The sequence below is a fragment of the Centruroides vittatus genome, unplaced genomic scaffold (genome assembly GCF_030686945.1).
Source record: "Centruroides vittatus isolate TY-2023 unplaced genomic scaffold, ASM3068694v2 contig_964, whole genome shotgun sequence".
Lineage (NCBI taxonomy): Eukaryota > Metazoa > Arthropoda > Arachnida > Scorpiones > Buthidae > Centruroides > Centruroides vittatus.
Window position 1 is genome coordinate 331,188 of NW_027122640.1, and position 13,840 is coordinate 345,027.

A 13,840-nucleotide genomic window follows, 5' to 3' on the forward strand; every position below is an offset into this window, starting at 1 on the left:
AAGAATTAATCTAATAAAACTTGTGTTTTTTAATAAGAACTTTACTTTTTTAAATGTATTTTATTTCATTTTTTCATTTCTTAATTTAGATTTTATTACAGAAATTATATATATAATATTTATTATTGAACAAATGTATATTGATAATCATCTTTTATTAGATTTTTTCCCATAACTATTTGTCCTTAATAATAATAATAATAATGATAATTAATAATTTGGTTAGACAACGGAAAAACAGATGATCTCAAAGGAACAAGGCGAAGAAAAATCTTTAGAAGCATCTGAAGAAGAAATCTATCGAATTGAAATTCCAGCAAACAGGTTAGTTTATACTAAAATATCAAATTTAGCTAATAAAATATTATATTCTAATTTTCTTGTAATAATTAATTACATTTATTACATATTTGTATGCCATAATGTACATATTTATATGTAAAAATATATTCAGGATGAAATATTAAGACCTAAATTAATAATAGTTCATTTTAACTTCTGATGTAAAAAGTAACAGAAGATTGAAGGGATCCTTTTGATTTTATGAATAACCTTTTAAGGCTGTGTTTACACTGAATGACAATGACAAAAACTGATATTTTTATCATTCATCTTTGTCTGTAAAACATTCTCTCTAGTCGTTATTGTTGCATTATCATCTTAGTTCTTCTTTGTTCAAAAGTAGCCAAGATTCAGCATTTGCCATTGTTGTAATGGTATTGGCTGATCACATAAACTTCCCACAATTCTCTTTGAACAAAATGGAGAAACAGCTAAACTTGTATGTTGAAGAAACATCTTGACTCTATGACATGTCCAGAAAAGACCATAGAGATGTTGATAAAAAAAAAAAACAACAGTTGGAAGAAAATTATATCCATTTTAAGAACAGAGATGAGCTCTATCTAAAAGTGCAGAAATCCATGAAATAATGTTAAACCTAAAGTAAATTTCACATGATGTAATGCAAAAACTAGTGAACAATGTATGAATGAATGACATTTGGCAATGAATGAATACAATGAAAGATATGTCATCATTGTTTAGGATCTGTGGTTGTTTTTGTCAGCAATGTGAATGCAGTCTAAGATTGTAATAATGTAAATGGTAGCTTGTTTAAAATTACAACTATTATTAATACTTTTAAGCTAGATTAATAATACAATCTTTGTGCTCTTGTTTTATTCATATAGTGTTTGCTTCCAGAAAATAATATGAATCAGAGATAATATTAACAGTGCACTGAATACATAACTCTTGCATGTATTCAGCACACTGCTGCTTTGTGTTATCAAGGTCAGCCATATCTAGGTGATGACTGTCATTCTTTGTGACCTTCTTGAAGGCTGTATTTCTTTTACTACGATGATTATTATTCATGAAAAGTGAATTTGAAGAAAATAATGAGATTTTGGTTTCACATATTGTTTTTAGCAGTTATAAGAAATTTAAACTGTCTTGAGATGTTAAATAATTACTGTAAAACTCTTATTATATGAGACTTTGCATTATCCAAGGTAAACTTGCAAGTGAATACACTTCTTTTCTAATACTGTAGTTTATAAAAGAAAGTTTAAAATGATAACATTTGTTACAAAATGATTCATTTCTATTATCTTTTATTAGACAAATCATTTATATTAAAATGTAACTACAATAATACATACTTTTATTCTTAAAACTATAGCATGTATATTAGCTGTATAATAAATGATGTAAAAATTGTTGTTGTTATATATGATTAAATTCACTAATGTTTAAAAAGAGGTTTAAAAGTGCTATATCATATAAATCTTTTATATTCATAATTTTTAATTCTAAATGGCATGGCCATCAGCTCTATTTGAGGTGTAGCATTGATCCACATTATCTCAGATAATTGGGTTTTACTGTACAAATTTATACAATATTTCAAACTACAGACATATCATTTAACATATCATCATTATTATTAGGTACACCCAACAAGAATGGAATAAGAAAACTTTGTTCTTATTTTATTTATTTTTTCTAATTTTATTTAAATAATGAAATTTCACTTAAAGTCAAGCAACTTAACTGTTTATTTTTAGGCCGATTATTTGTTTATGTATATAGTGAAAAACATTTAGATAATAGATATAATTGCTAATTAATGAATATATGAACCCAATCTATAACAATAAAGAAGCATTTTTAAATATAAACAGGACTTCATTTGTATGAATTAGGAATTTGTTTACCTAACAAAGGAAGGTTGGAATTACCAATGCTATTTTTTAATGAAATGTATGTCATTTTATAGAGATTGCCTCACTGATAAATGTACTGAAGGTTTTTTTTCTGCAAAATTTTCTTTGTTTTCATAAAAGAGCCTAAAACAGATTTTACTGTATTTAAATGTCATGATTAATGTAAATATTAATAAGAAGTGATGATGGTCGAGTTGTTTAGTTTCTTGGTTGTACATTTTGATGTTCAGAAAATCATGATTTTATGGTTCTTTATGCTTTTTTTTCCTGTGTGTATTTTTTGCATTTCTCCACTTAAATATATTTATATATTGTGTAAATGATTAATATTGATCCATTTAGTAAGTTTTAAACTACACATAATAGCTGTTTCCAACATTTTTGTTAATTAATTAACAGTTGTGTAATAATTAATTAACAAAAATTACACACAAATTTTCTAATATTACACACACGTGTGTGTGTAATATTAGAAAATTTGACAAGTTGAAGTAGCCCCTTTTGTTTCAAAAAATATACAGTTTAAAATCAAATACTCTTTTTTATTGTTGTTTATAAAAAATATGACTGTTTTTCACTGTAATTTGAAAGATTGTTTGCAGGAAGCTGTTAGGGTGAATCATTGATGTTGGAAAGTCAGAAAGGAATGTTTATTTTGATAGCAGAGAGGTAAAATTGCTGGATAATCAAAGCACACAGTCAAAATTTATAATATTATCAGGAAACAAGTTTATTGTTAAAAGAAAATTGTGTGTTGCTAAAAAGGATGTATTTTTATGGAAATTTTTTAAAAGTAATTAAAATACAGTATTTATGTAAGTGTGGTTTTCGTCTTAATATTTTAACTTATTTCAGAATCCATGTATGGTGTTATTTTCATTAGATATCAAATTAATCCATTTGCTGTAATAAAATTTATTGAAAAGATCATTGCTTAAGACAGAAAACAGCCATTATGTGAAGTTTAAAACTTACCAGATGAATTAATATAAATCATTTGCACAATCTATAAAGATATTTAAATGGAGAAACACAAAAAATATATATGAGGAAACAAAAAAAGAAAAACATAATGAGCTGCAAAACTGCATCCTTATTCACTTTGAAATACAGAATCAACAAACTAGATAACTTAGCCATTACTACTACTTATTAGTATTTACATTAGTTATGAGATTTAAATAAGTTAAAATTTTTTAACAGAAAAAAAGAATTTTGCAGAAAAAAGATCTTCAGTATGTTTATCACGGAGGCAATTTCTATAAAATGATATATATATACATTTTATTGAAAAGTGGCATTTGTAATTATCAACTTTCTCTTGTAAGTAATATAAATAAAGCTATGCTATTGAATGCTTTATGACCTTATAAATATTTTTCCATGAGTAATGAAGAGATTAAATCATATATATATATATATATATATCTAGTAATAAAGTTTAATTATTAAACTAAATTATACCTAAAATTACCTAAATTGTTAGAGAGTTCAGAGGGCATTTTAATTTAATGGATTGAATTATGTCATTATTTAAATATAATAATGATATTGATAACCTTTATTTTTCATAGAATAAAATTTGAAAATATATATTATAAAATATTTCATTATTTTATAGATATGATCTTTTATGCTTAGAAGGTCTTGCAAGAGCTCTTTTAATATTTCAAGGAAAGTAAGTAAATTGCTTTTAAATTTTACATTTAATGATGAATATACATTCATTTACAGTAATGATATTTTATAAAATTTCTGTGTTCTTTTGTATATGAATTTCATATTTAAAATTTATATTTAATATAAAATAATATAATGATTTTACTTATCCAAAATTGTTTTATTTATATTCTGTAAGAATATAGAAATTTGATGAATAATACACCCAATTCTGTTTTTATATGGTCTTTTTTTTACATGATTTCATTTGATTTAGCACGATTAAAAACAGCTATTTGATTGAAATTTTAAAGAAAAATATTTTTATTAACTGTAATCGTTTAGAAATTTTTTTTCTATCTGTTACTGTACTGTATTGTATTTATAAAATAGTTAGGGAATTCCCCTTGCTAATTTATTTTCATAGCAGCTTAAGTATACTGTACTGTATTTTTTAATTTTTAATATTTTCTTAAGTACAACAAGAAAAATTATTAATTAATAATAAAACTATTTTATTATTTTTTCTCACAATACGATTTCATTACATTCCGCGATTGTCCGATGTCCCTGAGACGCATGCGCCACCAATTCAAATTTAACCGACGATCTCTTCTTGGCGAATAGAGCTATGTTATTTTCATCACTTTGACTGTTTTTAATTTTTTGTTTATGAATTTGTGATGATTTTTAATTTGTTTTAATTTACTTTAAGAATTGGATTATGTAACTTTTGTTTATTAATTCATATTCTTTTCTTGTACAAGTTTTCAGTCCCTGAACTACAATAATTTTATATTTATGTTACTTTTACTTTAAGATTTGAATTGTCTTTTGTTTTTATGAAATAAACTGTGCATTAATGCACATAAAAATTTAATTTGGCTTTTATAAAGACTCTCATAATATTTTTTTGTATGAATCATTTTATTTTAACTATTTTTTACAGGGTTGAAGGATATGGAACTAATCCCCCTTTTTTCTATGTACAGTACTTCATGTCTTTTTTTACATGATTTTATCTGGACATATCTATCGTGTAAAAACAGAATTGGGTGTACAATTAATTTAATATTAACAAAAGTTGTTAATTATTCTCCATTATATTAGATTGATTTCCTGCTCTATATTTACTTACTGGGAATTTATATAATTAAGTTACTTACATAATAAATTCAGTACATTGTATAGAAGTACAGTACTTAAAATTATAAAAGCAATGTTGAGTTCTAAAATGTTTATTTTATATATTAAAAAAAAACATTATTAAGAAAACATTTTTGTTTAATTATTTAAACAGCTTTCTTCAGTTTTTTTAAATCAATTTCTTTTTTTCAAATGCTCTGTTTTCTTGGATTTGATGTAAGTAAACTGACAAAACTTGAGAAAATAGAAAACATTTTCAAGAGTTTCATAAATTTGCATTTAACAAATATTATCTCATGGGTTTCTTTGCATTTTCATTTAATAAAAATCATCATATTTCTTAGTTTGTATTAGAAGATTTATTTCTTAATGTAATCAACAGCAGAAAAAATTAACATAAATGAAATTTTAAGTAACATGACACTTGAGATATATGATTTATGAAATTACAGGATGTATGATATCTGTTTGAAAAGTTTTTTTTCAAAATACAACAGGTATGATCAAATGGCAAGAATTATTTATCAGGCTGAAAATTCATTCATATGCAAAATAATATTATACATATACTCCAAATGTAATTTTTGAAAATAAAGCATAAAAGTTACTCTTGGACAGAATAATTCTTATAGTCAAGATAATCATCTTAACAGGATAAATATAATAATTGATAGATAATATAAAATTTTATATATTATTGACAGAGTTACTTTTCATACAGTTAACATAGTAATCTCACTCACTATAAAAATCACAAAAAGTAGATATTTAATATAATGAATAAAATTGGCAGTTTGGTATATTCCTGATTAACCAAGATCTGCTTAGCTGAGACTTTGCATTAGCTGGAGTTAATTGTGAAGAGTATTCTGTGAATGAAGACAAGAAAATGTAGAAACAAGAAAACAGTTTGTTTTAAAAGTTTTGGCTGGGAGATGTATGGTTCTTGAAAGGCACTTTAGAAATTGACTTTTGTATTAATAATTTTTTTATGACAAAGTGAATTTTAAAAAAATTGAAGAATTTTTAATGATAATTCTCTTAAAACTTTGATTTTTTTGTATTTCGTAAATTACTTTGTACCAAATATTCCATGTTATCTGAGATACTCATAGTTGACATTATCTGACTAATTGGAAATCTACTATATAAGGTAATTACAGTTCCAATCATCTTATACAGATTTTTCTGTTGTTGTATTTTACTGAAAGATATGTACATTCAATCAAAAAACACCAATTTTAAATATTTGCAACATAGTAAAAGTTTTAAATTTAGATATCACAATTTAAAAATATAATCGTTGAATTGTATAATACATTGTTGAAAAAATTAAAATTTGTAAATATGGCATTACTTGATTAGAAAATTAATCTATCTCTTGAAAATAATAATAATTGTAGTAATTACAGTGAAGCCTTTTTTATTCTGTACATTTGTTTCATTATATATACAGTGAAACCTGTTAATGTTGACCACCTGCAGAAGATGACTACTTTGAGCTGGTCCCTTCATTGGTTGCATTAGCAAGTTTCACTATATATATAATTAAACAAAAACTTTACAGAATAAAATTGAATAAAACTTTAGAGATGAAAAAAAGGATGTGAAGATTTTCATATGTTTCCTTTTTCTGAATGGAAATAATCCCTATTTGATTTAATAATTAAATTTAATTATGCTAATGCTGTTATAAATTTTTCAATTGTAAACCTAAATATAAATATTTTTGAATAACATAATTGTAAATAATCTTGTAAACAATTTGATTTAATTGATATTTAGTTCAAAATTTTTATAAATATTAAGTAATATTTCATATTTTGGAATTGTTTATTAAAAAATATATAAATAAATATTCAACAAGTATAACTATTTTCATTTATTTTGTTTTTAATTTTTAGAGCTACTATTCCACATTATCGAAGAGTGAAACCTTCTGGGGTTTTACAACAGTTGATAATTAAATCAGAGGTAAAGATTTTTAATTTAACTTTGCGGTTAGTTTTAATTTCTTAATTTTACATGCAATGCTACTTTTTACTGGCTTTAAAGCGACAATTAAAATCTTGTAAATATGACATTGAACATAAATTTATTTATAATGATAATCTAGACACATGAAATACATTTATAAATACAATTGAATATGATCAATTTGATTTATTGGGTAATTTGAATCCACTATTGTTCCTTTCATATGTATTTAAATTAGTATTTAAAAAACACCATTAATTCAAATTATTAACATAAATTTGGATAATTTGAAGGCAATATATCTTGATTAGAGAGATACTTCTATTTAGTCTGTCTTTCACTCAATAGCCATTTTTCTGGTACACTTTTAGAAAAACATATTTTTGGATAAATAAAAAAATAATAATTTTTCTCTGAAAATAAAGTACTTTTGACCTTATTTTAAAAGTTTAAGGTAACAATGCAGACTGATTTATATAGTAAACAAAAATTTTTTTTCAGTAGTTATATTGGTCTTAAAATATAATTGCATTACACTTTAAAGCAAACAAAGTTAATTATCAATATAATTTATCTGTTTAATTTAATGATATAAGTCTAATGAAATGATAATATATAGAGAATAATAATTTAATTTTAATGAGTTATTAATTGCAAATAACATTATTTTATTTTAGACAACTAGAGTCAGGCCTTTTGCTGTTGCTGCAGTTTTGAGAAATATTACTTTCACAAAAGAAAGATATAATAGTTTTATTGATTTGCAAGATAAATTACATCAAAATTTGTGCAGGTAAATCTTGGCTTTATTTCAGTTGTATTTACAATAAACATGTAGATAAATTATGTTGAAATTATATAAATAAAATTATTCAAAATATAAATTACTGTAGAGTATATTGACATTTTATGGAGTCAAATTCAGACTAATCAAAAATTTTTATTTTTATAATTTATTTAAATAAGAATGAATAGCCTCTGCTTAACTGTGATGTAACATTATTATTTTTAGTTTGAACATGGAACAGCAGTAAAACAGTCCCTGATTTTTTGATGTGATGTGTACTTAAAAATATGTACAAAACTTTAATATTTAAAAGTTGCATGTTTTGTCATAAAATTGCATATTATAAAGAAATTCTATTTCTACATTTCTACAGGGCTAAAAGGAAAATTCCAAAGTGTTTTATTAAGTTAGAAAAGTTTACTTTTTATTATAGTGAATATGTTACTGTACATAAAACATTATTTAAAATTATAGACTAAACAGAAAACAGATCATAAAAATTTCATAAATGAATTTGCTGTTACTAAAACCAAAACTGACAAGCATTACTGCACAATAGCTTGAAAGTTTTTTTCATTAGCTGAAAATGTACAAAAGATTGAATTCAGTGTTTGAATAGCAGTTAAAGTGTATTATGTAATGAAAGAGTATAAAGTATTATGTATGATAGAGTAGTTGTCTGAATGTCAAATGTCCAACCAAAAGTCAAGGACCACCTGTACTGTAGTATTTGTAATGAACATTATGGGAACAAATGTGTTCATGATTCTATTGATTGATGTCATTTTTGTGCTATGATATTTGCTAGATAAAACAAATTTATTTTTATTTCATTAGTAAATAGTTTATTTATTATTATTTTTCTTCTGTAAAATGTATCTAGAAAAGACATTAATGTTATATGCTAGTTTTATTTGTAATTTTACTAGTTTGTTAATCTGTTTCATTCTACTTTTAGTATTCCAGTTATATATACACTAGTTGCCCGGGATGCCCCCTAGTAGGCATTCTAGCAGCATTACAAATTACTATGAGGCATGTTTGATGCACTTAATATATGAAAGTTTTATGTTTTATAGTTTTGAAAATTTTCAAAACTATTCAAAACTATACGTTTTTTCGTTATTTGCCCCTAGTGCACGTTACAGACATTCCGTGACAATAATAAATTCCTATTGCAAATATACTGAATTATTTATATTGTTATTGGCCAAATGAATAATAATAATTTATATTGTTAATTTAAATGTCTGAAATATGATACACGATAGGGGCACTTCTAGTGCCTGTTTTTGGCATAACATTACACGGACAGACACGCGTTCAATGGGTTATATATATAGATAATAATTTATAGAATTTTAAAAGATTTGAAATAAAAAGTTTTTTAATAAGTTAATGTTTTCAGATTCACCAGTTTCATTATTTTATGATTACAAAACTCAAGTCAAAAATATTTCTCTAATAAATTATATAATAATGATTAATTGGTTTAATATCTTATTAATATTTATTTATTTTTGAAAAAGAGGATTTATAAGTACTTAATTTCATCAAATTGAATTTTTAAGTTTTCTCTTGAATATTGATATACAAGATAAATCCCATTGCAATAGTCTGCTCTTATCAATATTATGTGCAGTGTTATACATGCTTTTCATTTCAAAATTTTATGTATTTCTCCTTGAATATTGTTTACAGACTATATGGTGAGACCAATTATTGATGATGAAATAACTCAATTTTCCAGAAACAGCAACAGAAAATCCTTAAGGGACTTGATCTCATTAGCATGTAATCAATTGCCACTTTGTGGGATTTTTTACAATTTGAAGGATTTTTGATATGATAATGAGAGATTATGGGTAATATTTATTTTTTGTGAGATTTGAGTATTTTTCAATCAATTGGAATTTATTTTTGAGAAATATTTGTTACTAGATAACTATAATTGCTGTTGTATGGTGAGGTCCAAAATGCTGAAATAAAATTTTTAATAAGGATCTACTCTTAATAAGCATGAAGAGAGATGCAAGATGGGGCTACTGGCAAAGAGGATTCATGGTCAGTAGATTCATTACAATCAAACAATAATCTTGATGAATTTGATGGCTGAAATTCTGATTGTTTTCAAGAAATGTATGTTAATTTAAAAGTGATTTCAAATAAAACAGTTATTGGTATTATCGGTATCAAAAAGAATTCTTGATTCAGTTTAATTTTTTTGCATATAGTCCACCCTTATATGCAGACTACACATTGTGATGAGATGCAGCTTTTTAATAACTAGTCCATAGACTGTTAAAAAGAGAATAGGGTAAATCAAATTTATTTGTATTTGTGTAAAGATTCATAATTATCTTTTTAGGAAACGTAGCCTTGTTGCAATTGGAACTCATGATTTAGATACAATAGAAGGTCCATTTATTTATGATGCCAAGCCTCCCTCCGAAATTAAATTTGTTCCTTTAAATCAAAATAAAGCCTTTTCTGCAACAGAATTAATGGAATTGTATTCAGTAAGTATTTTATTATTAAGTGTATTATTATTAGTAATATTAAATATATAAATATATGTACTTTAATTAATTAAAATTAAAAATATATAATGAAATTATTTATGTATTTTAATTTTATACTTTTAAAACTTTTACATATATTTTTCAACGTATTTGTAATATACATTGAAAAATATATGTAAGTTTTAAAAGTATAAAATTAAAATACACAGATAATTTCAATATATATTTTTTATTTACAAATTACATTTTCTTAAAATTTCATTTACCAATAACTATCTTAATTATATAGCATGGTATCTTTTCTTGTGAGTAGTGTCTTTTATATCATACTAGGAAATATAATAGAATTTAAAGCAGGTGGTTGTTATTTAAAAATATATAAAATAAATGAATTCTATAAATTCAGTGTATTTTTACCATTATTATAAAGTTTTTTCAAATAGAAATTCCAGAACAATGAAATATAAGAAATATAATATAATAGCACATAAAACTTAGTAATAGAACATAAAATATAAATAAAACAAACATTTTATTAACTGATAGCATATGTAATATAAATAAAAAGTACATCAAATAAATTGCAGATAAGAAGCTTTATTTACTAGATTATGGCATAGTATTTCTGTAAAGACTTAGGCATGTATTTGCTTTCTTTTATAAATTTAACAGAATGCTATTCTGTAATGGACTAACAACTTGCTTACAACAATATCTCTTTTATGTTCCTTTATTTTTATTAATAATATTTGATTAGGGACTATTATACAATTAGGTATGTTGTTAATTTAAAGAGAACTTAATGCTTGCAATCTAACTTTTGTTTTTTTTTCTTTTTCACGTGTTTTCATATTTTCTGTGATCCATCATCATCATTATAATAATAAATATTTTAATTTATAGTGAGACATAAACTTTTAATACATGCAAACAAGGATTACAGTTTAGTACAGCATTAGTAGCTTTCTAATTTAGAAACTTGATTGTTGTTATTATTATTATTACTATTTTTTTACAGAATTTTTTCAATATGTTTTGTTAATATTTAATAATTACTTTTCAGACTGACAGTCATTTAAGACATTATTTGCACATTATTAGAGATAAACCTGTATATCCAATTATTTATGATCAGAATAATGTTGTACTTTCTATGCCTCCAATTATCAATGGTTAGTTTTTATTTTCAAATATGAGAAATTTTATTTCTTTTAATTAAAATATTTTTAATATGGAATTTTTAGGAAATACTTCAAAAATAACCTTAAATACTCGAAACGTATTCATTGAATGTACAGCTGTAGATCTACAGAAAGCTAAAATAGTTTTAGATGTTCTTGTATGTATGTTTAGTCAGTACTGCGATGAACCTTTCACGTAAGTTGTTAAGTTTTTATTTACATTAATATAAAGATTATAATATATACCATTGAATGCAGAGTATGTTAATAATTTATGTATTTATTTATTGAAGTCTGTTCTGTGGGCACTGATAATGTAATCATTTATTTCAAATTATAGAGTGAGTTTTTATTACACTTTTAATGATTATAGCATTAGCATTCTCTTATAAAATGATGGTATTTATGCACATGGACTATAAAAATGTCAACTTGCTAATAAATTGGACAAAATAATAGTATACATTTTGTTGAAATTACTGTTATAAAGTGGCTCAGGATAAAACTTCTGTTGTATACTATTTTCAAATAAAAATGATTTCCCTAGAAGAGAAAATTTTTAATTTTGAACTATTAAATTTATTTAGATTAATCAACAATTAATAAAAAATTTAAAAAAAATGAGTTTTCTGATAAGAAAAAGTTTATTTAACAATATTAAAATATTTTCTTTGTTTACTATAATAAAATATTGGTGCTAATAGTAAAACATAGTCCAACTATTTCGATTTGTTTTTTTAATGATATTACTTAAATTATCAGTAAATTTTTTAAAAGTAAAATATATTGAGTTTTATTATTTATTGATAAGAAGTGAGTGTCAAATTATTTTTTCTAAACAGTTATATAAAAATTTGCATTTTCTTTTTCTTCTCTCTCTCTCTTCTTATTGTAATAACTAGCAGATAAGCTCGGCGTTGCTTGGGCAAAAAGTAACGATAGTGAAGATTAAGATTATTACATTATAGCCAATCTTACCCGTTTTCACAGAATGCAAGAATTAGGTTTCTCTGTTTCCAGACTAATTAGAGAATTTTTAGATGGGTCTAAAAATATGTTTGATTTCCTGCAAAAATGCAAAATACCGCATCTGCACTTGTAAATCTTGCTCGTCGCTTTCTCTTAACACTTCCATTGTTAAGGAATACACTTCTTTCATCCCCACATGATACCCTAGTAAATGTGGTACCCTACTAAAATGCAGTTAAAAATAAAAAGTTGCATCTAAAATAGTACAGTAGAAGCTGAGTTTTTTAGGATAAGCCTTAATCCTTTCCCTCTCCCCCACGGGAGGAATTTTGAAAAATCCCTTCTTAGTGTACATTCTTATGACCTACTCTATTAAAACGCAATCAAAAACGCAAAAAACCGCATTTAAAATAGTATAATAGAAGCTGAGTTATCCATGGTCCCCTCTCTCCCACGGGGGGATTTCGTGTCATATCTATATAATAGTAGGTATATAAAAATATGCATGTATTCAAATGCAACATTGTGTCAAAATTTTAAAGCAATCGGTGAAGAACTTTTGGAGATTTAAGATTTTGAACAAATGAACATTTACATTTTTATTTATATAGATAATTATGGAGTAAATTCTTATTATAAGTAAAACTTCATAACTGCAAACTTCTTAAATTATTTATAATAATTCATCAAAGTTTTATAATAGTGTTCACTGACATAATTAATAAGCAATCAATAAATTGGTCAAAATTGCATTTAAATTATAAAATGAAAATGAAATAAGAAAGATTTCAAACAATAATAATAAATATTAACTTGTTAAAAGAAATTAATGTTTTTCAGTCTATTTATACTTGATTATCAGAAATACATAAGATTGAAATATTTCATTTAAATCAATTAATTTATTTAAAATTTCATATTTTGAAGAAAAAGATAAATAAAAAAGGTGTTTGTGCTTAAGTTTGTTGAAAAAGAATTAACATTTAAATAATACTCATGATAGAAGAAGAATTTTATAAGTATAATGTTAACTATTTAATAACATGAAAAATAATTTCTTTAAAATAATGGCATTTAATGAATGTATTCATTTCTTTAAATTTTCAACAAACAGGAGAAATATGTTTAATTTTATTTACAGTTAAAATTTTATTGACCTTTCTCTCATTTCTGTTGTTCAAACTTAACATAGTAAATTAAATCTCATACTTCTAGAAGTTCTTTTTTAATAACATTGGTTAACATTTTTGAGATTGATTCTTATTTTTGGATCTTATCATTGTTAAAAATCCTTCAATTCCATTTGAAGTTTGTTCAACTGGAGGTCAATCGAAGTGAAAGTTTTTTAATAATGACAAAAAATCTGAA

General features: G+C 24.0%; 1 protein-coding gene across 1 annotated transcript in view; it reads left to right on the forward strand.

Annotated features, from left to right (window-relative positions):
- The window catches only part of beta-PheRS (phenylalanine--tRNA ligase beta subunit), a 28,887-nt gene that overhangs the window by 4,603 nt on the left and 10,444 nt on the right, over positions 1-13,840 (forward strand). Inside the window, exons 3-9 of the mRNA XM_067282686.1 lie at positions 227-324; positions 3,853-3,909; positions 6,941-7,010; positions 7,691-7,806; positions 10,169-10,319; positions 11,386-11,494; positions 11,567-11,699. Of these exons, the coding sequence (XP_067138787.1) occupies positions 227-324; positions 3,853-3,909; positions 6,941-7,010; positions 7,691-7,806; positions 10,169-10,319; positions 11,386-11,494; positions 11,567-11,699 (734 nt within the window). The remainder of the gene's footprint in view (positions 1-226; positions 325-3,852; positions 3,910-6,940; positions 7,011-7,690; positions 7,807-10,168; positions 10,320-11,385; positions 11,495-11,566; positions 11,700-13,840) is intronic.